Source organism: Hypomesus nipponensis, chromosome 1, assembly GCF_054491055.1.
Source record: "Hypomesus nipponensis isolate SF chromosome 1, ASM5449105v1, whole genome shotgun sequence".
NCBI classification, from domain to species: domain Eukaryota; kingdom Metazoa; phylum Chordata; class Actinopteri; order Osmeriformes; family Osmeridae; genus Hypomesus; species Hypomesus nipponensis.
The window spans coordinates 7,970,126-7,994,655 of NC_140361.1; the positions used below are offsets into that span (position 1 = coordinate 7,970,126).

General features: G+C 47.3%; 2 protein-coding genes across 10 annotated transcripts; both read left to right on the plus strand.

The window, feature by feature from the left end:
* Positions 1-4,455: 4,455 nt before the first annotated feature.
* Positions 4,456-12,207, plus strand: etf1a (eukaryotic translation termination factor 1a). 5 transcript variants are annotated; one of them, XM_084678076.1, is made up of 13 exons: positions 4,484-4,608; positions 4,678-4,723; positions 4,801-4,882; positions 4,998-5,108; positions 6,516-6,691; positions 7,638-7,777; positions 7,954-8,092; positions 8,534-8,724; positions 9,100-9,229; positions 9,520-9,693; positions 10,875-10,939; positions 11,032-11,179; positions 11,446-12,207. In XM_084678076.1, exons 4-13 carry the CDS (start codon positions 5,023-5,025, stop codon positions 11,526-11,528), a joined length of 1,332 nt encoding a protein of 443 aa, XP_084534202.1. In that variant the 5' UTR covers positions 4,484-4,608; positions 4,678-4,723; positions 4,801-4,882; positions 4,998-5,022; the 3' UTR covers positions 11,529-12,207. The 5 variants fall into 5 exon arrangements, with proteins under 5 accessions (XP_084534049.1, XP_084534361.1, XP_084534202.1 ...); XM_084678159.1 differs by having other exon boundaries at positions 4,489-4,604; XM_084677923.1 differs by lacking the exon at positions 4,678-4,723 and having other exon boundaries at positions 4,456-4,608.
* An 848-nt stretch (positions 12,208-13,055) lies between these two features.
* On the plus strand, positions 13,056-22,923 carry fbxw11a (F-box and WD repeat domain containing 11a). 5 transcript variants are annotated; one of them, XM_084678351.1, is made up of 14 exons: positions 13,061-13,208; positions 15,259-15,363; positions 17,041-17,109; positions 17,289-17,508; positions 17,680-17,866; positions 18,022-18,112; positions 18,332-18,469; positions 19,327-19,445; positions 20,321-20,570; positions 20,676-20,794; positions 20,902-21,012; positions 21,152-21,228; positions 21,398-21,567; positions 21,841-22,923. In XM_084678351.1, the coding sequence occupies exons 1-13, from the start codon at positions 13,170-13,172 to the stop codon at positions 21,562-21,564; spliced, it is 1,692 nt and encodes a 563-aa protein (XP_084534477.1). In that variant the 5' UTR covers positions 13,061-13,169; the 3' UTR covers positions 21,565-21,567; positions 21,841-22,923. The 5 variants fall into 5 exon arrangements, with proteins under 5 accessions (XP_084534709.1, XP_084534636.1, XP_084534477.1 ...); XM_084678429.1 differs by having other exon boundaries at positions 13,062-13,208; positions 21,152-21,230; positions 21,403-21,567; XM_084678583.1 differs by lacking the exon at positions 15,259-15,363 and having other exon boundaries at positions 13,056-13,208; positions 21,152-21,230; positions 21,403-21,567.
* Positions 22,924-24,530: the final 1,607 nt, after the last annotated feature.

Genomic DNA, 24,530 nt, shown 5'->3' on the forward strand with positions numbered 1-24,530 from the left:
TAATCCACCGCCATCCGTCACAGTGGACTCCCTTCAGTAGACATGCTATTGTCTCCATTTAATATACTGCATTAAATTCATCGATTTGATAATGCCCTTTTTGTACTCTATTTGATTTATGCACCCGGGGGAAAATCAATTTCTCCTTCTCTCACTCGCTATCTCTCCCCCTCTCTATATATCTCTGTCTCTCTTTCACTCTTTCTGTCCAAATCTCTTTCTTATCTCTTCTCTACCTCTCCTTCCTTTTCTGGCTGTCATCCTTCTCTCTCTCTATCTCTCTCTTCATCCTTCCATCTCCCGCTGTACGTTACCGTCATGGCAGTGGCTTTGTCACAGTGATTTCAGACTGGTTCAAAGCTGTGATGCAGTAATTGATGCCGTGGATTACCATGAGAGCTAAACTCACTGGTATAAAATCAGACTCATGCCCGGGTTCTGATCTCCAGGACCTCCTCCCAACCCCGTCTCCCAACTCAAGCAATTCTCTGACAGTCGACACAAGAAAACAAACAAACCGGGAAGATATTGGAATGGAAAGCTGAATGGAAATGGTTGCAGCTACATGGGCCGGTCGAGCCACCAACAAAAAGAAGATGATGTCTTTCGCTGGGGGACCTGGTTGTTGACAGCACAGGAGGTTTGATGTGTGTTTGCAGCTCGGTCTGTTTTCTCTATAGACACAGGACAAAGGGAAGAGAGTGGAGGAGCCCTCGAGGATGCTGTCAGGGAAATAGGAAATGCAGCAGCATACAGTGAATCCCTGGGAGGGAGGAGACGGGTGGTAGCCATTATCTGACTGACGTGTTGACACAACAGTCTGGCTCCGAGCTCAGAGAGACAGTAAACACACATAGTTCCGTTATGATGTTGGAGTCAATCATTTGGAGGGTGTTCAGAGACACTAATCATTTTCTCAACCTTTTCTGCCTTTTAAAGCAAACAAAGTGGTATGTAAAAGATGTTTGGAGACCATCATTTTTGTTCAATTCAAAGTAATATTTCTGAATTCTGAAACCTCAACCTCATACAATTAGTAAAAGTAGCTTAGCCAGAGTGAATTCTCTAACTCGGGGTGTGGCATCAACCAACTCTAACCCATGTCGAATCCTGTTTTGACCCCTATCAGAGCCATCATTTTCAGAGGCCTGGGAGTCCCCAGCTTCCTTAAAAGGAGATTATTGGGCTTTAATCCACTGCTGATAAACTCCTAATGGCCTACAGTGTTTGGACATGGAGGGTACGCTTGGCCTCACGTCTCACAGAAGCCCTCATTTATATTTATGACATCCCGGCTCTCTGTTCCTGATTAATCCACTTAATATTTGGAAGCAGATCCGTAAATCTCCTGTCTGCCTTTGAGGACGAGAGAGAGAGAGAGAGAGAGAGAGAGAGAGAGAGAGAGAGAGAGAGAGAGAGAGAGAGAGAGAGAGAGAGAGAGAGAGAGAGAGAGAGAGAGAGAGGGGGGGAAAGAGAGAAAGAATGAAGGATCGATGTGACTGGAATGCAAACTCTGAGATTAAAAATGGAAACATACGACCACAGTAACTTCTTGGCACTACCTACTACATAAACACATACACAAACACAGTAACACCTAGGAGATCACAGAAGATACCAGCCACACACCATGTTCAAACACACACCTACAAAATTATAAGGATGTGAGGGTTTCAGCAAGATACTATTGAAATGTTGACGAATTATGATCCGCTCTTTTTATCCTGCCAGAGAGACAGTGAGTCACAGATTAGTGAGCAAGGAGCCACCAGCACATTCCCTCTAATGGGCTCAGAGGTTTTTCTAGAAAGCTGAGCCAGACGCACTCCAAAGAGAGAAATGTGTCAGAGGGGAGCCTGACTGTTAGGGCATCAGCGTGTCTTTTCATGATGCTGGGGTTAGAAGTCACAATAACAGAAGTCTGTGTTGTTGGATTGAACTATTTACGTAGTTTACACATCCATGCTGAAAGTTGAACAGGAGAAGAAGCCACTGAAACCCTCACAACCCGAGAGCAGACTGGAGGTGACAGAGTAACAAATAACAAGTAGGTGTGACACATAAACAGTGCACTGTGTTGTTTGTGTTTGTGCTTGTGAGTCATCCCAACTGGAGCTTCTCTGGCCACCACTCCGCCCCCTCCCCTCCCCCACCATCACCGAGGACCACACCCTCTCGGCCGGTGTTCAGATGGTGACAAGTGCAGTGATGCCCTTGAACACCTTGGTGTGCCTACCCCCCCACCACACACACACACACACACCTCCCTGTGTTAGATCTCCCTTGCTCCCACTCTCTCTCTCTACACCCCGTTGTAGCAGATGGCCACAGATGGAAAGTGGAGCAGAGCGGACCTGCCGGCATCTGTGCAGGGTCGCTCTCGCCATAACCCTCCCACACATATTCCCCCCCACCCCCTTGCCCTCCCTCCAACCCTCCCTCCACCTCATTGCCCAGTCACTACCATGCTCAAGCAGATGCCTAGTCTGTCCAGGACACTTTTGACAGTCAACCTCCCTCCAAAGTCAGTAGCAGTTAAACGATGCGGTGTGAGGCACTGCAAAGTGGTAATTAAATGCTAATTGTGAGTCTACAGTAACCTTGGTTTAAGAGAGTGTCATCTTGTCATATTAAACAACATGACACATGAGATGAGACACATAGAGATGGTCTCATGGCAGATGCCATCACAGTAACATTGGGGTGTCTTCCAATGAGGGAGTTTTTTCTACCTGTCAGTTCATATGCACACATGATTGAATGGTGTTTCGCAGGTGAGTTAGGTGGCTGAGCGGTTAGGGAATTGGGCTAGTAATCCAAAGGTTGCTGGTTCGATTCCCGGCCGTGCAAAATGATGTTGTGTCCTTGGGAAAGGCACTTCACCCTACTTGCCTCGGGGGAATGTCCCTGTACTTACTGTAAGTCCCTCTGGATAAGAGTGTCTGCTAAATGTAAATGTTTCCAGGCAGTGCTCGAAGTGGGCCGGTACTCAGTACCGGCACCTCTACATTTTACTCTTAAGCGTACTGGCACCTTTTCTTGCGTACCGGCACCTATTCTTGCTTGCCGGTACGCTAGATTCGAAAAAGTTATCTAGACAGCATCAACTGATGCCTGTGTAAAACAGACTTTTAATTGCTGCTTTCAAACCTAGAAACTAAACGACTTTCGTTTGTAAGTAATTATGTTAGCCTGGCTTCAGAAAGGCACTAAAAGAGCGCGTGTGCCAGAGCCAGACACGTCAACAAAGGTGCAAGTCCAACCAGAAACATCAGGTAGGCTACGAATCATGAGCTTCAAACTTGTTTAAATAAATACATATATTTATGTATGGCTGCGGGAACTAGCGGTGCTGAGGTTGCTGCAGCACCCCCTGACAGCACGAGAATTTAAAATGATATGACTTTAAAATCCACTACCGCGGAATAGCCCCGCAGTGGACTGGCCATCGGGAACACCGGGTGAAGAATAACAATGGAAAACGAGGATAAGGGTGGGGCTAAAAAATAAATACATCACTTTCACTAGACAAGGTTTTACCAATTAAAAAACAGCCATTTTTATTTTACACAAGGCTCAAAAACTATTTTGCGCTCAAATAAAGCCCCAAAAAGTTGGCCTTTAAGTATCGAACTCCCGAACCTTTAGGTACCTCCTGGCACCTTTTTTTCTCCACTTCAAGCAAATTCCAGGCGACCGGTTTCGAGGTCAAGCAGCAAATGAATCAGTGTGTCTTTTATAATGGGATTTTTCTGGTGGCAAGCCGTTTTAATCTGCTGTGTCATTCTGTTATTATATCGGTGTAAAGAACAAAAGTGTGAGTACCAATTACTTTATTCAGCAGTTGTGGCGTGCATCATTTCAATGACAATGTCGGTGTAAATGGTATATATAACTACGACCATTGATTGTTCCTCCGCTACTTTTCATTTTGGTCAATAAAAATTCAAATGTGTAGATTCCCAAAATCCATTCTATATTAGTTCAATGCTGTCATCTAGTGGTATGAATCAGTTGCTACACCTTGTACCACATACTGCTGATTATTTATTTATCTTTTCACCTGTCTGAATATAGAATGAGCAAACATATATGGGTTTTATTTGATAATAATACAAAGGTTTTTCTCCAAAAATATTTGTATACATTGAGAGAATAGAGAACATACAGACAATAGTCTGTCATACATCAGTTTCTCCCTCTTCGCACAGATAATCTGACTAGGTCGTCACTCAAACAGGTTGTGTGACATATATGGTGTAAGTACTACAAAAGAGTAACAACTACATCTCCCAAATGAGGTGCGCAGAAAGCTCCCCGCCTGGTTTTGTGATCTCTTTTTCACTGATCCAATCACTGTTCACAAATCTATGACGGATATTTGCTTTAAACCAATCAAAAATGTATCTCATCGTTTCTATGCGGTTTCCAGGAAGTGAACATAACCGAAATTCTAACCTCCTCCCACATGTGAGTCCGATCGTACCACGCGCAGACTGTGGAGGAGAGGAACCGGCAGGAGATAGGCAACGTCATTTCTCTGACCATCGAACTAGCTAGCGCGGCAGCCATAGCGCAAGAGACCGAGAGCGGCGTTGCCCGAGGCAGGTACGGTATTGTCTACTGTTTTTAATCCCTTACGAGTTCTGGACATGGTTAACTGTTGCACTTTTTTAGGTGTTCCCAGTGAAGAGGGACGAAAGTAGGTCGCACTGAACGTTAGGTAATGGAAAAGGGTGGACTCTAGGGCCTTGGAAGAGTGCGTAGGCCTAGTTTCATTCCGCGCACTTTAACTGACAGGCAGCCAGCGTAGTCCTCCCCACCCGGATCAGCTCAGGACAAGCCAGGTGCCTCTCGGTGACCGCGCTGCGAGGTCGGAGAGGTACATGAGACACTGTGCAACCCAGTCTAATTTGAGGCCTGCTGCAGCTGTGGCTTTGTGTTTACCCCTTGTGAATGTTCTTCATGTTCTCATCGTCTTTATCCCGTCGTTTCAGGTGCTGAAGCGATTACAGCAGAAAGATGGCGGACGACCCTAGCGCGGCGGATAGGAACGTGGAGATATGGAAAATCAAGAAGCTGATTAAAAGTTTGGAAGCTGCCCGTGGGTAAGTGATCGATCGCCACGTGATGCTACAGTTTGTAGGTGTGTGACTGGCTGAACGTCTGATGTGTCGAGGAGACCGGTGTGACTGGACCACTGCTGAACAGCTGGAACAAATGAGTGGGGGCCGAATTTGGGAGTGGTAGCTTAGCTTGCTATGCTAGAAAGCAAGCTAGATATCCTCATTAGGTTGTTAACAGCTGTCATTGGTTGTTTCATCAAAATATCTAGCTTTGTATCGGCGTTAGTTACATTTTATTATCCATTCTATTAATATTAATCTCAGTTCGGTGGTAGGAAAAGGGGCTCATTGCAGATCTGTCCAACGTCATCTTTGCAGGTTAGCGAGAATAGCTGTGGTAAATGGAGGCCGCACTACTGTGATGACCGGCGAGAGAAGCACGTTGGTGTTTCCCTGGGGATGAATGTGTTACATTGCTGCAGTATAGACAAAGCAGTTGAGTAGTCGCTTTGACTAGCTGTCATAGTGACGTGACGTGTGTAACGATGTTAAGCGACAGAAGCTTTGTGCTTGCTAGCTATTGTAAGTGGTCGTGGCATGTTGCTAGCTAGTTGCGTTTCCTTGTTCAGAGAGACCACACTTAACACTCACTGGAGATATATGTGGGGTTCGCAGCCTCCTTGAGACATATGTGTGCTGTGAGTGGCTTCACTGACGCATTATGTGCCGCCCCAGCTGTGGTATTACGCATGCCTGACCATTTTCCTAGTTACATTCACTCCCAGTGCTGTTGCCTGCCTTGTGTTCGTGTGCAGCGTCAGCGTGTCCGGTGTACCGGTTTGCCTTTCACTACCTGTGAAAGGCAAACCACACAATGTACCTCAGTGGACATTAACACAGTCCTTGGTGTCAAGGACAGAACTGTCTGTTGTGTGTAAGCTCTGCAACCCCCCACCCTCCCCAACAAACACACTCAATTAGCAACCAGCAAAACCAGTGTCACAATAGTGTTTGATGGCAGACAAGCTGCTCAATGGAACCAAATCAGAATGAGGTCACATGGTTGAAGATCGTGTCTCACTTGAGGCGGGGGGCAGGCGAGTAATGTAAGACCTGTGGAGGAGGGAGATACTGTACTTCTCAGCTGCTATACAATTTGCTTACCATGTGAAAGGCGCCATGCCTTGCTTAGCTGACAGCTGATAACTTAGACATTAAACAAGGTCAACTGTCAATCAGCCTGGCCTAACCTAGTATGGGCTAGTATGATAACTTAGTATGGGCTAGTATGATAACTTAGTATGGGCTAGTATGATAACCTAGTATGGGCTAGTATGATAACCTAGTATGGGCTAGTATGATGGCATGTATGTAGGTACCTGGCAATAGTTGTGACTGTATATGGTGTCTAACCACATGTCTATGCCCCCCCCCCCCCCTCCCCACCAGTAATGGCACCAGTATGATCTCGCTGATCATCCCCCCTAAGGACCAAATCTCCAGAGTGGCCAAGATGCTGGCTGACGAGTTTGGCACTGCCTCCAACATCAAGAGCAGAGTGAACCGGCTCTCTGTGCTAGGGGCCATCACCTCCGTACAGCAGAGACTAAAGCTGTATAACAAGGGTGAGTGAACCAGCTCCCTGTGCTAGGGGCCATCACCTCCGTACAGCAGAGACTAAAGCTGTATAACAAGGGTGAGTGAACCGGCTCTCTGTGGTAGGGGCTGTCACCTCCGTACAGCAGAGACTAAAGCTGTATAACAAGGGTGAGTGAACCGGCTAGTCTCTGTGCTAGGGGCCATCACCTCCGTACAGCAGAGACTAAAGCTGTATAACAAGGGTGAGTGAACCAGCTAGTCTCTGTGCTAGGGGCCATCACCTCCGTACAGCAGAAACTAAAGCTGTATAACCAAGGTGAGTGAACTTGTGGTGCACATGCACAAAGACTTACCGGGCACTCACATTTGCTGCGGCGTGTGTATTCCACGCTCTGCGACACTGTGCTGATAATAGTTCAACGCTCTGTGTGGGTGGTAACGTTGGAAGCTACATGCAGCTAGCTTGTTACAAAGCTACGTGCAGTTATGTTTAAGATGACGTTTGTCTAGATAGGTTTCTACATTGGCTTAAACAAGATGTTTTTTGGTTGAAATATCGGTAGTCATAAAAAGTCATTCAAAATTGTATTACTCAGTGTATAAAATCAATGCTCCTCGACGACAACTCCAATCCTGATTTTCATTAACAGTGTATTGCAAGGTTCCGCTCCATATGTGGTATTGGACTTCTACAGTGTAAAGAGCCAAAGCTAGTTCCTACGACTCTCACTTAGCCCATTTCTAGACGACCAATTAATGAAAGGTGTAAGATTAAATCAAAAATGTTCTTCGACAAATGATTTCTATTGTAAAATAGCCAACCTGGATTTGCCGTAATATAACGTATCTGTGTATGGTTCCCTAACTCAAATCCCAATAGTAGGTGCTTGTTGGGTATGTATTTTTGCTTCAGATTTTAAAAAGGGTTCTTGTGAACAGTCCACTGACTAGCCCACCTGTTCTCTCTTCCAGTGCCCCCTAATGGCCTAGTAGTGTACTGTGGCACCATCGTGACAGAGGAGGGCAAAGAGAAGAAAGTCAACATAGACTTTGAGCCCTTCAAACCCATCAACACCTCCCTGTACCTCTGTGACAATAAGTTTCACACCGAGGTGAGGGCTCTGTCTCTGTCCTTGTGTTATGGGGGGAGAGAAAAAACGTTTACTAATTAAGCAAGAGACTTGTCACGTTCACTCCCTTCCTGTTTTTCCACCCCCATCCCCCTCATCTCTCACACTCTCTTCTTCTCCTGTCTTCCTCTGTTCTCCGCCGGCCTCCACTCCCGCAGGCGTTGACGGCCCTCCTGTCTGACGACAGCAAGTTTGGCTTCATTGTCATCGATGGCAGCGGCGCCCTATTTGGAACCCTCCAGGGGAACACCAGAGAGGTGCTGCACAAATTCACTGTGGACCTTCCAAAGAAGCACGGTATGATCCCCTAGAGCACTGGTTCCAACACGCACTCCCATTAACTCACACACTGAGGTATACCAGCAGAAATCTCTGCCACATGATCACATGATACCATACTTATACCCAGTCACCCAGAAAGCTACTTTCCACAAACACTCACAATGTCAAGTTTAAGACTTAATAATACAAGTTTAAGATTAATACTTTAATCATAGATCCTGCTTACCTATCTGCCTTAAGTGGATTTTTGCTCTTGTGGGTTGTACATGGTTGAAATACCTTAGACCACCTGACTGGTAGTTCTTGTCTTAAACTCTTTCTTTCTCACCCCCTGTCTCACCCCCTGTCTCACCTATCTCACCCCCTGTCTCACCCCCAATCTCACCCCCAATCTCACCCCCTGTCTCACCCCCTGTCTCACCTATCTCACCCCCCGTCTCACCCTCTCTCTGTCAGGCAGAGGAGGGCAGTCGGCGCTGCGTTTTGCCCGTTTGAGGATGGAAAAGAGACACAACTATGTGAGGAAGGTGGCCGAGACGGCCGTCCAGCTGTTTGTGTCCAACGACAAGGTCAACGTGGCAGGCATGGTGCTCGCCGGCTCAGCCGACTTCAAGACCGAACTCAGCCAGTCCGACATGTTCGACCCGGTAAGAGACCTGTACAACTAAGTGAGAGAGAGATTAGTGTGTCAGACCTGGGTCGATTATTAAATCCAAATACTGTCCAGGACTGGCTGAATGTTCATCATCTGCTACATTGCAGTCAATGTTTCCTCTATGATCCTCTACGTATCACATTTCAAATGCATTTTAATTTCTTGACGAATCTGCATAATTTGACGGATAAACAACAAGGTCATAAGCCCCAAAGCAGGTTTCCTAGCGCAGCACTATTGAGGGAATACTCTGTTTGTCTAGAACTGGTTCTGGGAGAATTGTTTCTTATGCTTACTAACATAAGTATGAAATATCCGGCTTTTATTGGTTAACCCCAGGTGTGCGTGTGTGTGTGTGTGAGAGCAGAGGTTACAAGCCAAAGTGCTGAAACTGGTGGACATCTCCTATGGGGGTGAGAACGGCTTCAACCAGGCCATTGAGCTGTCTGCTGAGGTCCTCTCCAACGTCAAGTTCATCCAGGAAAAGAAGCTCATAGGTGTGTGTTTGCACATGTTGAGGTTAGAGTTCAGGCTACTCGAGTGGATTGTGTGTGTGTGTGTGTGTGTGAGCGTGTTTGCTCAGAATGGTGTTGTCCTTTCAGGAAACGCATTATAGTACCAAAATACTTTACTTTCAATTTCTCCAACCATTACTGTTCTTACCTTTCTTTCACCCCTCTCCCTTCAACTGCCCTCCCCCCTTTTACACTCCCTTTCCCTCATTCTCTCTCTTCAACTCCCCTCTCTCGCTTTCTCTCTCCTTCGACCTCCCCTCTTCTTCCTGAAGGTCGGTACTTTGACGAGATCAGCCAGGACACGGGGAAGTACTGTTTTGGGGTGGAGGACACGCTGAAGGCCCTGGAAATGGGTGCTGTGGAAATCCTCATCGTCTATGAGAACCTGGACACCATGCGTTACATTTTGCGCGTGCATGGGGCAGAGAGCAACGGACTAGAGAATGGTACGCACACACGCACACTGTTTTTGTCCTGAACTGCAAGGTGACACACCAGTGACAAAAAACGAGGGAATAATTCGCTCTGACCAAACAAAAGTGACTTTCCTAAGTAACAGAATCATAAAACCAAATTATTCTAAACAAAATGTGTAGAAAAATTCACCCTAAAATAATGCAAGTCCATGGACATGCACAAACTTATAAATCACATTACAAAAGCAAAGAAGGGTGTTTGGGTGAGATTGTCATAATTTTTTGTTGTTGCCAAAAACACCTGTAAAGAACCACACTACCCACAATCCTGAAGTGGGATCCAATCAGAGAAGTTGTCTTTGAGATCGTAGCAATAGCGTTCATCGTGAGACCTCCAGCTACCATGAATTTTCCATTATGTCGATAGAGAATAATTAGGAACAGCAATCCATTTCATTTCTGTGATGCAGCAGGAAGTTGCAGAGAAATGGTAGCCTACCCTCTCTAAAATATACTGAACACCTCAAGTGAAGTAGCTAATGTAAACCGCGGAAAATTCGCCTTTTTGTCGAAAACAGTGGCAGCGACACCCACGGCGAGGGAGCAACTTCCAATGAAGAAATTATTGATAAAAAGGGTTTGTCTTCCTTCAGTTATTTGGAAGTGGTTTGGCTTTTTTGAATCCGACAGAGCAGAACAATGTTCGGTGCAAATTGTCTAGTAAGAGGTGGCTACCAAGTCTGGTAATACGACAAACCTTTTTTTACCACCTGAAGCTAAATCACATGCAGAAAGTGTGAGTTTGCGCCAAGGTATTGATAAAAAGCAAGTTTTTAAAAAGCTTAAGTTACTTGACCCCAGGTACGTGCTCCCCTGCCACAAACATTTCTTTCACACCGCATTGCATACACTTTTTTTTCACACTTTTTTTTTACACTTTTTGCCGAGTGTAGGGAAAAAGTTGAGGAAGAGACTTACTTTGCTACTACTACGGATCTGTGGTCCATCGTCTTAAATATCGTTATCGAATGGAAATATAAATATCTGTATCGAGAATTTTTTTACCCTTATCGCCAGCCCTACTCTAACGTGCATTGTCATGCGCTGTTTAAATCCCGTAGTTTGTCTGAAAGCTAGGGTATGGTGACTGTCATATGCAAACACTGCCCCTGCAACACAAAAACTCACTTGTCTGTCTCTTTGTGTTTCAGATGAGAAGACTCTGTATTTAACGCCAGAGCAGGAGAAAGACAAGTCCCACTTTACTGACAAGGAGGTGAGTGTACACACACCCTATCGTGTTGTGTTGTATTCCCTCATTCAATGGTTTTAGCTTCTTTACCACAAATTGTGTGTGTGCGCGTGCAGACGGGGCAGGAGCACGAGCTACTGGAGAGCATGCCCCTGCTGGAATGGTTCGCCAACAACTACAAGAAGTTCGGAGCCACGCTGGAGATTGTTACAGACAAGAGCCAGGAGGGGTCCCAGTTTGTCAAGGGCTTCGGTGGCATTGGGGGTGAGTCCCGCGGTGCCATAGCACCAGCCTGTCGCTAGGAGACCTTTGCCGCCTTTTGGCATGGAGAGCATAGCTTAATCTGAGCTGCAATCTTTCTGTGTCAGGGGATAAGGGTTTTAATTTTTTGCCTGTCAAGTTGACATTCATTTGTGTAAAGCTTGCAATGACCACGGTTATAGGATGTGTATTAGCCAATAGACTAGATGTCTTAAAGGGAGAATTTGAGATGACGCAACGAGCAGCTCACTTCTTGTTTGTTTCCTCAGGGATATTGCGGTACAGGGTGGACTTCCAGGGCATGGAGTACCAAGGAGAAGACGATGAGTTCTTCGACTTGGATGACTACTAGGTAGTCGGGGACTGATGTTGGGAGAAACAAAAGAAAAGCAAACAAACGAAGAAGAATTTGAGAAAAAGAGGAAAGAAAAATGCCACCTCTCTTTCGCGGCAAGTGAGAGGGGGAGCCGCATCGACTATATGGACAGAAAGACATACACCATCATCCATACTGATATATACATTTGCTTGTGCGCACGCGCATAAACACACACACACACACATTCACACTACCACTCACACTGGCGAAAGAGGAGTGAAATTTGCTTTCAGTCCAGAGGGGGAGAAAGCCCTTCCTGAATAAATCCCTGCCTTAGAGTGCTGGTTCCTTCCCCTAGCTGGATTGGACTTGACTCGTTTTTTGTTCACTTTCTTTTTTTCCTCCCCTCCCAATTGGAATGAACACAACAGCAAGTTCTTAGAATCCTCCCCCCCCCCGTCTTAAAAAGACAACAGACTCACTCCTCCTCGCAAAAAAAGAAATATATTTTTCTTTCCTTTACCCATCTCACCCATCCCTCAGTCTCTCTCCAATGCTTTGTCTCTTTCTTTTCTTTTCTTGCATTTAATTTTTTTACTGGTAACTGCTGCTGTTGTATTTTATGAGAGTGGGGGATTTTTTTTACCTGGGTATCTGTAGAGAAAGGGGAGAAAAGTATTAAATTTGAACTGCTGAAAACCATTGCTACCTCCACCGACTGTGGTCTCAATGCTGTAGAGTTTGTTTTCTCTGGAGGCTTGGGGGCTTTCTCCCATCTGTTTCACCTATGAAAACTTGTTAAACCAAAGAGCAGGGAAGATTTTTGAGGTCATTGGTAGCCTAAACATAACACTAAAAATGGATTCTCCTTGTTCAGGAGTAGGTAAAAACATTGCACACAAGCTACTGGAAGTAACTGCATGTTCTTGCATAGCCATAATAAGTATAACCACGTCTGTGTATATATGTATGTATATTCCAGGTTCTCAAATGTGGAGTAATTAGATGCAAGCAACTAAAGAGGAATGCCTGAGATTTGACCACTGGTAAAGGATTATATTTATCCTGAAGGCTGGCTGCAGGTGTTTGAATAGAAGTGCAGAGAGTCCTGATGAAGATTTTCCTTAACCTGTTTTTTAGTTTCAATCTTACACCAATTGCAATTATCTTCCAAGCCTTAAATTATTGTAAGTGAAATGAAGGTCAACTTGTAAGTTCTGTTCCTTTTATGTGTTCTGGCTCTGAAAATACGTTTTATCTGACGTTTCATAATCAACTACTTCAATATTGTGCTCCTCTGCCTTGGGTCGTTGCTACCGCCCCGATGGTTTAATCCATTCGCGTTTTAGTACAACGTATCTGGCTTTGGTGCGGAAGAACGTTTTTCAGTATCGCAACAGCACCATCCCTTTTGTTTTGGGTGTCAACGGGAAAACCTTGGTACCACGACGAGCCTATCAATATAGGGCTAGTCGGTGGAGACACACCCATAAGCAAAATCGAACCAATCGTCATATCAGGTTCATTCAAGAGGCGTTAACGTACGCCACCCCCATCAAACTCAAGCCTGCCAAGCTGTGGCTGAGCGAAGTGAATGACGTCTCTGCTTTAGCGGGCCGCCGACGCAGGGCTGGGTTTCCATTTTCACATCGAGTTACGGGGGGGAACGTCAACATGGAGCCGGAGATGGAGGACAAAACGTTGGAATTAATGGTAAGAGTCTGAAAGAAGTGGTGTCTTAAACGGTATAATATAATAACGGGCCTGAGCAAGAGAAGTAGGGGTTATGAGTCGAAGCCAGAATTGAGCAAGAGCCTGAACATTGGCGGTCATAAGAGATGAGGAAGGGGAGGGGGTAGCTACCAGTAATATGAGGGAAGATTTGATCGAAAATTTTCGCTGGTGACCATAGAGTGCGACAATTCTAAGGATGTCGAGATGTCAAAGTTAATAAAGTTGACATTCATATTTTCATAAATATTACACAAGGTAGCTGGGTAAATCATTCGCCCGATACGAACATACCTGGCTATAGAAAGGTTACTGTCTGCTGAAAACAGCCGAGGATTTTCGGGGTAGCGTTTTACTGCGGTGACGCTGCGCCACTTTGGCCCTCGCTGTGTCACTCAGCAAGCTAAGCTAGGCTAGTGAAATAGTCACGGTTGGGAAGAAATCCTTATTCTGAACAGCCAGATATAAACATATACTCAAACAGCGTAGTCCCCCAATTATCTAATCATGTCAACAATTTGCAGTATAACTGCAGGTCTGTGTTTATTAAACTGCGTAGCGTAGAAAGGAAGTGCATTTAATTTGAGCTCGCTAGCTACTGTAGCTATCAAACGTAGCAATCTTCAAATGGGTAGGCGATCTGTCATAGAGCCAGTTTGCAAGCTAATACATGTTGTTGCCGTAAAAACTTCTGTAAGATTTATGTTAGTTAGAGCAATTTTACTCGATTACAACCAAATTAGGAATGTAGCCTTACAGCTATCAGGTTGGTAGCACTGTCATGCAAATTTGTATGACAGCTAGCACTAGCTTGTTTTGGTCAATAGCATGGCCATTCCCATCAACATCAGTACAAAATATGTAACTTGCTTCTTAGCTATATGTAAGTAACCAGTACAATTAACTAAGATGTTATCATCCAGCTAACACACTATACACGACTATTACACAATTACACTTTATTCTTCCACAATCTATTACAGGAAGTTCACAAAAAGTACACGACGTCTTTGTGAATGATTAAACTATCCCTTTTTCTAAGTTACATCAGCAAAGCATCTCTCAACACTTAAAATATCATCCCCAATTCAAACTGTTCTGGAAACTTTAACTTATGCAGGACTATTGCACTTGTCTCTGCCTATTCACATGTTCCCTACCTAACAGTTGGGTTTGAAACCTCACCTGTAATTATTGGTTAGGCCTATACTAAGTCCTATTAAGTGAATCGCATTGTGGCCAAATGTCAGGCAGGCAAATAGAGCACCACACATGATACATCGGCTTAGGTGTGTTTCCAGCATTTGTATTCTATTTGGGTGTGTCTATGACCCTTTTCACTTTCCACTCCCATAAGAGTGGGGATAACTGAACAGGAGGCGGGGCATCAAAGTGAAAGTCAACTGGTAGTAACATAAGAGCTGTCATTGCCCCTCCCACTCCTCTTCCTATTCCCAATCACTTCATGTCTAATAATGCTTTTTGTGTGTGTTTTTGTGTGTATGTCAATGCCCCGTGTGTGTATGTAAAAGTGTGTTTGTGTACGTCTAGCGCTCACTGTGCCAATGTGCGTGCAGCTCTAATACTGGTTTTTCCCCCCCACTATCCCCCCACCCCCTCCTACTCCCTTCCTCACTTTCTCATTCTCACAAACCCTGGGTTGTTCAATCTCTCTCGCTCTCTCTCCCCTCATTCGCCACATCTCACCTGTCCTCTCCTTTTGTCACTCTCCCATTCCTATCTGCCATGTCTTTCACAAATCTCACTGCTGCTCCTCCTACTTTTTTTGTAACCTTTGTTTGCCTTGTCTTGTTGGACCCTTTCACCTGTCCCTCTTTTCCATCAATCCATCCTCTTTATTTTCCTGCTGTCTTGCCTCTCACTGCCCCACATTTCTCGCTTCCATCTCACCCTTCTCTTCCTCCCTTCTCTACCCCATATCTCCCCCCCCTTCTCTTTCTCTCTCTTTCTCTCCCTTCCTCTCTTTCCCCCTCTCTCCCTCTCTCTCGCTCTCTCTCTCTCTTTCACACAGTGCTCTGTGCCTCGCTCTCTCTGGCTGGGCTGTTCCTCGGTGGCAGAGAGTTTGTGTGCACTCAGGTGCCTGCAGAGCATCCCCACCACCCGGGCTCACAACCAGGTGCCTGCTCTATCCTCTTTATCCCTCCCTCAACCCCCTCTTCACCCCCCATCACCCCTCACCAACTCCCTGATGTGCAGTCTCCCTTATATGTTACACGCAACCCTATCACCCCCCCCCTCTCTCTTCCCCATCACCCACCCTCCCTTCCTTCTTCATGAAAAATAACTTCTCAAGCACCTATCTGGCACCCCACCCCCTATCTTCCTCCTCTTTCTCGCCCCTCCACCATATTTGACCTGTGTTCACTTGATCCGGCGTTCCATTGTATCCTAGCCAAAACATACATACATATATATATATATATATTTTTTTTTTCCTTCTCGAGTCCCACAGTTAGGTGATATTTGCCTAAACTCGCTCACCTACAAATGTGGGCTGTGTTGATGAGTAGAATGAAGGCATGTCCTCTGGGTGCGAGGGAGGGAGGGAGGGAGGGTGTTGGGAGGTGTGCCCAGAAGTGTGTGAGCCTGAGGGGCACCCTGCTTACCTGGCTGTCCGTCTGTCTCTGACTGGCTGCTTCTACCCCTGGTTGTCTCTGCATGCACACTGGTTGGCCTGCCTGTCTGTCTGTCTGTCTGTCTGCCTGTCTGTCTGCATACATGCATGCCTGTGCGACTGCCTGCCTGGCTGTGTGCTTGATCTAACCTGACCAGGGTGTGCTTGGGCATTGTGACCTTGACTGCGACTGTGTTAGGCCTATGCAGAGACAGTTCAATGACATCAACTAGCTTTACTACCCTGTCAAACCCAGAATACATGTGTATTAAAGAGCACTACACACACACACACACAGTATCTCTCTCCCTCACTTTAACCTCTCAAGCCTAAACGTTTTTTGTACATTAGTTTTTTGTAAAAAAAAAAAAATTGTAGGAAGGCCAGCATTAGCTGATATGGTTGGGTAGGCTGGCTGAAAAATGTCCTGTAGCAACTCGATTGCGGTTGGCTGTAGTTTAAAACCATTAGATTAGACATAATCTTTCTTCTATTATCCATTGTTTGTTTAGCCTTCCAGCATATTCTCTTCCAATCCTAATAGTCAATTAAAACAATGTTTTCCTAAGAACAAATCAGAACCAAATATTGATTAAGCCTGTGCTGTGTTAGATTAGTGCTGCCTTGTGGAAACAAAAAGCGAGAAGCCCTCTTACTTCACAGATATCCAATGAACTCATCACTCACTTTCACTTAATCATGTTGGGTAAAAAAAAGACAGTTTGAGATGGAGGGACTCCCTCGCTCTGTGGTTCACTCCCTTTTTCTCCTCTCTCTCTCCCCCTCCCTCTCTCTAATCCCCCCATCTCATGTCTTTCTCCGCTTTCTTTGAGGTTTGCTTCTATCAGATGAAAGCTTTCATTACAGCAGTGCTGTTTGTGCAGGAGACTGCATCACTCGTCCTGCTCCCCCTTTAATATCCTGTCCAGACTCCACATCACAGACGCAGATAGAGATCCACGTTCTCACTGTGCGTGTGCGTGTGTGTGTGTGTGGGGGGGGGGGAGGGTGTATTGTCTGTTGTGAGTCAAACGTTCTTTGTTATGTCTCTGATCTGGTGTTTGCAACTCTCCCATAGCTAATGTTCCTGCTGCCTTGTTTGTGTCATTACCCTGGTAACACTGGCACACACACACAGTGTTTCTCTAACTCTGGCATGTCCGCTGTCCTCTCTCACAGACCACATCTGTCATGGAGTCTCAGAACCTGGTGGACGACCTCTCGCCAAAGAAGAACACAGTTCTCAAGGTGAGGAACGGTACAGGACAGGTCACAAGGCATGGTTCGAAAAAGTTGTGATTTATTTATAACAATCTTTTTAGAATTTCAGAACCACACATTTTGCACTCCAAAAAGAAAACCAGTTAACAGAGCCTGTGACTTCATGTTCTAGTAGTATTATACAACCCAGTCCGGTGTGTTTGCAGCTGAACAACGGGCAGGTGACGAGCTCACGCAAGCGTCCGTCGGAGGGCAACTACGACAAGGAGAAGGAGCACTGCATGGTGCTGTTCGACCAGTGGTCGGAGGCGGACCAGGTGGAGTTTGTGGAGCACCTGATCTCGCGGATGTGCCACTACCAGCACGGCCACATCAACTCCTACCTCAAACCCATGCTGCAGAGAGACTTTATCACGGCACTGCCGGGTAAACACACAAACACACGCATCTATGCAATTCAAACAACTCCATTGCTCCAAAGTTACGTCAGACAAATACACAGCCACACACGAACCCTACCTTTGCACGTTAATGCACATGAAATATTCAGTGCCATACACAAGTCAACCCAACGCAAACCCCCCTCCCCCCCCTCAGCCCAGGGCCTGGACCACATAGCGGAGAACATCCTGTCCTTCCTGGACGCGCGCTCGCTGTGCTCAGCAGAGCTGGTGTGTAAGGAGTGGCAGAGGGTGATCTCCGAGGGCATGCTGTGGAAGAAGCTGATCGAGCGCATGGTCCGCACCGACCCCCTGTGGAAGGGCCTGTCGGAGAGACACCAGTGGTGAGGACATGGCCAGCCACTCCCCAGATCCCACCCCCCTGCTCAGGCACACACACACCCAGTACACACCCCTTACTCACTCAGCCCATCATGCGGTTGGACGAGCAAGTGAATGTTTGTTGCTCATTGGCTCGTCATCCCGTCCGTCATCCCAGGGAGAAGTATCTGTTCAAGAACCGCACGACAGAAGTCCCCCCCAACTCCTACTACCACTCCCTCTACCCCAAGATCATCCAGGACATTGAGGTAAGGCTATTGTTGTAACTTCATCCGAGTGTGTGCGTGTGTGCTAGTGTGTGTTAAGATTGATTCATAACCTTGAATCTGCTTTCTGCATTTAACCTTGAGGTTTGTTTTTATCAGTCATGTATTAACCACCTCTCCTCCACCCCCCCCCCCCCCCCCCCCCTCTCCTTTCCCCTTCTGCTCTCCTCTCCCTCCACTCTCTTCCTCTCTCCTGTCCAGACCATTGAAGCTAACTGGCGGTGTGGCAGACACAACCTGCAGAGGATCCAGTGTCGCTCAGAGAACAGTAAAGGAGTGTACTGTCTCCAGTACGACGACGACAAGATCATCAGTGGCCTTCGAGACAACTCCATTAAGGTGCATGTCCACCTGGCCCCGTGCCATGAGTCCTCAGCTGTGGAGTGTTTCATGAGTCCTCTTCTCCTGCCTGTCTGGAGGACGAGTCCAGACGCTGTGTGTGTGTGTGTGTGTTCCTCTCATGGAGGCATTCGAGAGTGAAACCGGATGAGAAGGGTACTTGAGTAGACTTGGCGCACCCATAGAAGATTTGGACTTCCAGACTGAAGTGATACACACACACACACACAGATTAGCAGCTATAGTACAGTGGGTAAATGGGACATGAACAATACTCTGAGCTCGGCACATTTTCCCTCTGACCCAAATATGGTACTGCTCCTCTTCTTATCCCTCCTGTTCTCCCTGCCTCCCTTATTCCCCCTCACCCTTATCACACTCTCTCTTTATCCCCCACTTTCTCTACACCATTCTGTTCATGCTCGTCTTCTCTCTTGCTCTCACTCAACCTATCCTAAACCTCCTTTATCCGTTCCTCTTATGTATTCCCGCCTCACCCTTTTTTTTCTTCTTATCTTCTCTCTCTCTCTCTCTCTCTCTCTCTCTCTCTCTCTCTCTCTCTCTCTCTCTCTCTCTCTCTCTCTCTCTCTCTCTCTCTCTCTCTCTCTCTCTCTCTCTCTCTCTCTCTCTCTCTCTCTCTCTCTCTCTCTCTCTCTCTCTCTCTCTCTCTCTCTCTCTCTCTCTCTCTCTCTCTCTCTCTCTCTCTCTCTCTCTCTCTCTCTCTCTCTCTCTCTCTCTCTCTCTCTCTCTCTCTCTCTCTCTCTCTCTCTCTCTCTCTCTCTCTCTCTCTCTCTCTCTCTCTCTCTCTCTCTCTCTCTCTCTCTCTCTCTCTCTCTCTCTCTCTCTCTCTCTCTCAGATTTGGGACAAGCAGTCTCTGGAGTGTCTGAAGATCTTGACAGGGCACACAGGCTCAGTGTTGTGTCTGCAGTATGACGAGAGGGTGATCGTCACTGGCTCCTCCGACTCTACCGTCAGGTACTGGTCTCAAATGCACACACACACACACACACACACATGCAGGCACACGTATATATGCACACGCACTCATGTCCCTGGGTTCCCTTGGTTATTCCGTGATCTGTCAACAAACATCAGGACATTTGTGTGCTTCAGGTGTTCATACTCACACCTGTGTACCAGGATGTTCTGAGAGTGTGGACTGAACACAAGCACTTCACCAAGCTCCAACAGCCTCTGAGATTCATCCCAAAACAGCTTTTCAATGATTTTCAGCCCGAATCTGTAACTGTACATTCTGTAACGGGCTACTTCTAACGCCAGGCCGCATGCCAAACTACCCGCCTGGCACTGCACACACACACACACACACACACACAGAAGCACCCCCGCCCCCCTCCGTTCACATTACTTCACACCCCTTGCTGCCCGCCTCTGGGCGGTCTCCAAGGAAAATGTGACTTCACTTCCTTAGTGATGGTTTGACGGCCACTTGTTTGGGAGGACGTGTCAGCTTTTCCAGAGAGCCGTTTTGATCTCTGCTGCCCGACAACGGGAGCTCCAGAAAAGCTGCACTTAACGGCCGCTCCCTGGGGGTGTGTGAGGATTGTGTGCGTGTGTGGAGGAGGTGTGTGTTCATAAGGATCAAATGAACAAATAAAAAGGAATTCTCCAACTCCATTGTCTTTCTCTCCTCTCTCTTACTGTGTTATACCCTCAATCCTCCTTTCCTGCCCTCTTTCTCCCCACTCTTTCGTTCCCTGTCTGACCCCACCACCTCTTCTCACTCTTCCTTGGCCTCTCTTTTCCCTAACCCTTTCTTTTCTCATCATCCGGCCCTCCCCCTCATCTCCATCTCTCTCTGCCCCCCAAACCCCCCCCCCCCTCCCCAGGGTCTGGGATGTGGCGTCAGGCGAGGTGCTGAACACTCTGATCCACCACAACGAGGCGGTGCTCCACCTGCGCTTCAGCAACGGCCTGATGGTCACCTGCTCCAAGGACCGCTCCATCGCCGTGTGGGACATGGCGTCCGCCACCGACATCAGCCTGCGGCGCGTGCTGGTGGGCCACCGCGCCGCCGTCAACGTGGTGGACTTTGACGACAAGTACATCGTCTCCGCCTCCGGAGACCGCACCATCAAGGTGAGGGGCGGCGTGTGTGTGTGGTACATAGACTAGCCATGAAGCACTAGGAGGCAGGCTGCGCCGAGTGTATGAATGCCTCTCGTTCCCCCCCTCCCCCTGTAGGTGTGGAGCACCAGTACGTGCGAGTTTGTGCGCACGCTGAACGGACACAAACGAGGCATCGCCTGCCTGCAGTACCGAGACAGACTGGTGGTCAGTGGGTCCTCAGACAACACCATCCGGTAAGTGTGTGAAACGACAAGTACCGTATATGTCAAGTACCGTATATGTCACAGCCGAAATGAGAATAATAAGAGTGGTGTGTGTGCGTGTGTGCCCCCGCCCCCAGGTTATGGGACATAGAGTGCGGGGCGTGTTTGCGTGTGCTGGAAGGACACGAGGAGCTGGTGCGCTGCATCCGCTTCGACAACAAACGGATTGTTAGCGGAGCCTACGACGGGTGAGTCACACACACATTCTCTCCAAAAACACAGTCACTCAATTCACATGGTCACACATTTCTGCCCAGAGAGAAATGTGTGCCCCCTCCTCCCCAAACACACGCTCATGCGTTGAGTTTTCCTCTCCTCTCTGTGCAGTAAGATTAAGGTGTGGGACCTGCAAGCTGCCTTGGACCCTCGTGCCCCTGCCAGCACTCTGTGTCTGCGGACCCTGGTGGTGAGTACCTGATTGGATGGATGCTACATGCGTCTTTTCTGCGTCAGATGATCCATGGCCTGCTGTTCGCTTGTCAGGTACTTATACTGTTGCCTGTGTGTGGTGTGTGTGTGTGTGTGTGTGTGGTGCGTGTGTTCGCACGTGTGTATCTGTGCATGCGTGTGCGTTGCAGGAGCATTCGGGCCGCGTGTTCCGGCTGCAGTTCGACGAGTTCCAGATCATCAGCAGTTCCCACGACGACACCATCCTCATCTGGGACTTCCTGAACGTGTCGACCAATGGGCAGTCAGAGGGGCGGTCCCCGTCACGCACCTACACCTACATCTCCAGATAGCAGGTGAGACCTCTCGTCCCCAGGCTAAGCTCAGCCACATCTGACCCGCCGGCGGCCATTTTGAATCTGCCCTGTGTCATTCTGATAAAGTAATGCACAGCCATAACAAGAACAACCAGGAGACTGTTATTGAGTTTCGTGATGAGGATTTGCCCGTGTCTCATAATGAAGGCAGCCGCTTAGAGCCGCTTCGAGCACGCGCAGCGGGTTTTGGAAAAGCATCCATGTAAAGAGCACAAATGGCACCACAGCTTCTGATCTCCTCTCTTCCTACAGGTGGCGCCATCCACCACAGTGCTTTCTGGAGGATCGGAGGGGCTGATTGGCTGATGGGGTGTGTCCGTCGTCCAACCCACGTCCTCCTCTCTGCTCTGTCCCCACTCTCCCCCCATTCATCTCATTTCCGACAAAGACTCGTCCACCTCGAGACTCTGTTTTTGCAACGGAAAGTCCCCTACTCCTAGAATGCACACGTGAGCGCGCACACAGACACGCGCGCAAACGTTCATGTAATTTCACACATTTGTGTTCCACCACCCATTCTAACCCGGGATTGTAGAAACTGATCTAATGAGAAAAACCCACCTCCCAGGCTCCACTCACTCAGCCTGTTCTGCTGGCACGTTGTCCCTCCCTCACCCCCTCACGCACACTTGGTAACACACACACAGGTGGACAGAAGACCACCTCAGAGCCGTTGCCAGAGAGAGAGACTCTTAACTCGGCTCCTAAGCAGGACGGACGGAAGATGGGAAGGACGCAAGAAGAGAGGTGGATGGAGAAAGGGAGGGGGAAGAGCAGTGGAGGGGTGATGTGTGCACCGCCCCCCGCCTCCTCCCTCTCACCCCTCCGGACGGAGACATCCCTCATCTGGAATAGGGAGGGAGGGGGGGAGGGTGCGTGCGCGCGCGTGTGATTGTGTTAATGTATGTGGACTTGTGAAACGCGGCACAGAACAGAATTGTCAGATGTGCATGCGAGGTTGCCGTGGACACATTGTCCCAACCCAACCTTTTGCTCTTTTCTTTTCATTTAATCCTCCTTTAACTTTTTTCTTTTTATTATTGTCCGTTTTTTTTTTTTTTTTGGAACATACTAAGCATAGTTCTGTCTCGGTCTCTTACTGTCTTCTCATTCTCTTCTCTCTCTTTGTCTTTTCTCTCTTTGTCTTTTCTCTCTTCATCTTCCTATCATATGTGTGCTTGCTTTGGTCTTGAGATAAGCTGGAACTCAGTTTAGCTGTAAATCGTCTCGTCTCAAATTGTGTTGTATATTAAAAATGATTTTTTAAAGAAAATGACATTATTGTGAATAAAGTACTTGACATGGGTGGAGTGTTGAGAGCCAACTATAACATGATTCCCTGCCTCCTCATCTGTGCGTGTCCCATTCCTCTCATCTTGATATGTTCTGAGTGTGTGTATGTGTTATTGTGTGTGTGTGTGTGTGTGTGTTTCAATATTTGTGTGCTGGTTTGTGTTTGTGTACACGGCCCACCCCTGCATCCTAGTCACTGTACCAATTACATGTGATGAGGGCAGTGATTAGTCTTAGTAATCCATCATTCCCTTATCTAAAGAGGACTGGGTGGGTCAAAGTGTGTGTATTTCAGCACTGTTAATCTCCAGCCCTGTCACCAAGTCTGTGATTCATGAGAAGAAAGGTGGATGGGACAGGGTTCTAAAGAATTCAAGGTGTTGTTATATGTTGCCCTGTTTCCAAGGGTGGACACCAGGTGGTGCTATAAGCACAATCCCAATTGGATCTTGCTATATGAGTGTCCCTCCAGCTCTGGACCATCCAAGCTACCGTACCAAAACAACCTGCTCACACACACCACAGGCCTCTGTATGAACATGATCCCCATACAGGGCCAGTGTCACGGTTCTCCATGTGAAAGAGATACGGTATAGATTACCACTGATCAGCAGCACGGTGATGGAGAGTTTTACACTCTCATTCAGGCCCAGGTCCTCTTCTGGGATACCTGATAGCGTTTTGGAGAGTTGGAAAGATTAAGGGTACAAAGACCTTCTATGGATCTAGTTTCCCAGTCTTCCCTTGTGTGTGTCTCCCCAGTAGAGTGTGGCTGATGTTGGAATATGAGTTACGTGTGGCTACGGTCTTTCAGAATAGTTGGATACTGTGTGGTTTATATAGTAGAGTCAATGTGAGTAATTGGAACGGTATAGGTGTGCGTTTGTGGTGTAGAGTAAATCTAGTGTGTGGTTCCCCCTTGGTTGTGAGTATCGGTGTGTATGTGTGTGTGTAGTCCCCCCTAGGTTGTGTGTGTGTGTGTGTAGTCCCCCCTTGCTTGTGAGTATGGGTGTGTGTGCTTCCTTTGGGTCTGTGGGATTTTGGTCCATAATTCCTGCAGCTCTCAGGTCACCGCTCCGTTCTCACGCACATATTTGGCATTCCTTCCCCGACATGATTACCATACACCTTCCACTCTGGGTTTGGCTCCGTGGAATATTTCCATCATTCCGAATGGAACTGCTGCAACGTTCCAGAACCCCCCTCCCCCTTCCCAGTTCAGATTCCTCTGAATCGGAATCCTCGGGTTGGGCCCTTTTTCCCCCCTGAGTCAGCTGTTTGTGTCTGCAGACGTGATTGGGTCATTTGGCAGCGGCATCCCCTCTATGGTCTTCAGCCAGGACAGTGTATGTGTAGAAGGCAAAGAGGGGCATGTGTGTTTATATGGGGGGAGGGATGTAGGAGTGTGGTGTAAGAGATGTGCTGTTGCATCCTAACACCCCAAGTTACGTCCATCCGTCCACACACACATCCTTCATTAGGCCCTATGTAATGAAATCATGAAAGAGTCCACTGAGGGGACACAACAACTGGCCCTGTGGTTCCGATCAGTTCAGGATACAGTATGTAATACACCTTTAAGGCTTTAAGTCATTTGTAATAAGTGGTGAATGGCATAGTCCTAAACCCAAACAACTAGACATTCATTT

Excerpts from the sequence above, each read along its gene's own strand:
- etf1a (XM_084677923.1), top strand. The coding sequence starts at position 5,023 with ATGGCGGACGACCCTAGCGCGGCGGATAGGAACGTGGAGATATGGAAA. Across the intron at positions 5,109-6,515 it reads AGTTTGGAAGCTGCCCGTGG|TAATGGCACCAGTATGATCT; the intron begins GTAAGTGATCGA and ends CCTCCCCACCAG. Across the intron at positions 10,940-11,031 it reads CCCACTTTACTGACAAGGAG|ACGGGGCAGGAGCACGAGCT; the intron begins GTGAGTGTACAC and ends GTGCGCGTGCAG.
- fbxw11a (XM_084678351.1), top strand. The coding sequence starts at position 13,170 with ATGGAGCCGGAGATGGAGGACAAAACGTTGGAATTAATG. Across the intron at positions 19,446-20,320 it reads TCCTCCGACTCTACCGTCAG|GGTCTGGGATGTGGCGTCAG; the intron begins GTACTGGTCTCA and ends CCCCCTCCCCAG. Across the intron at positions 20,795-20,901 it reads TCCTCAGACAACACCATCCG|GTTATGGGACATAGAGTGCG; the intron begins GTAAGTGTGTGA and ends CCCCGCCCCCAG.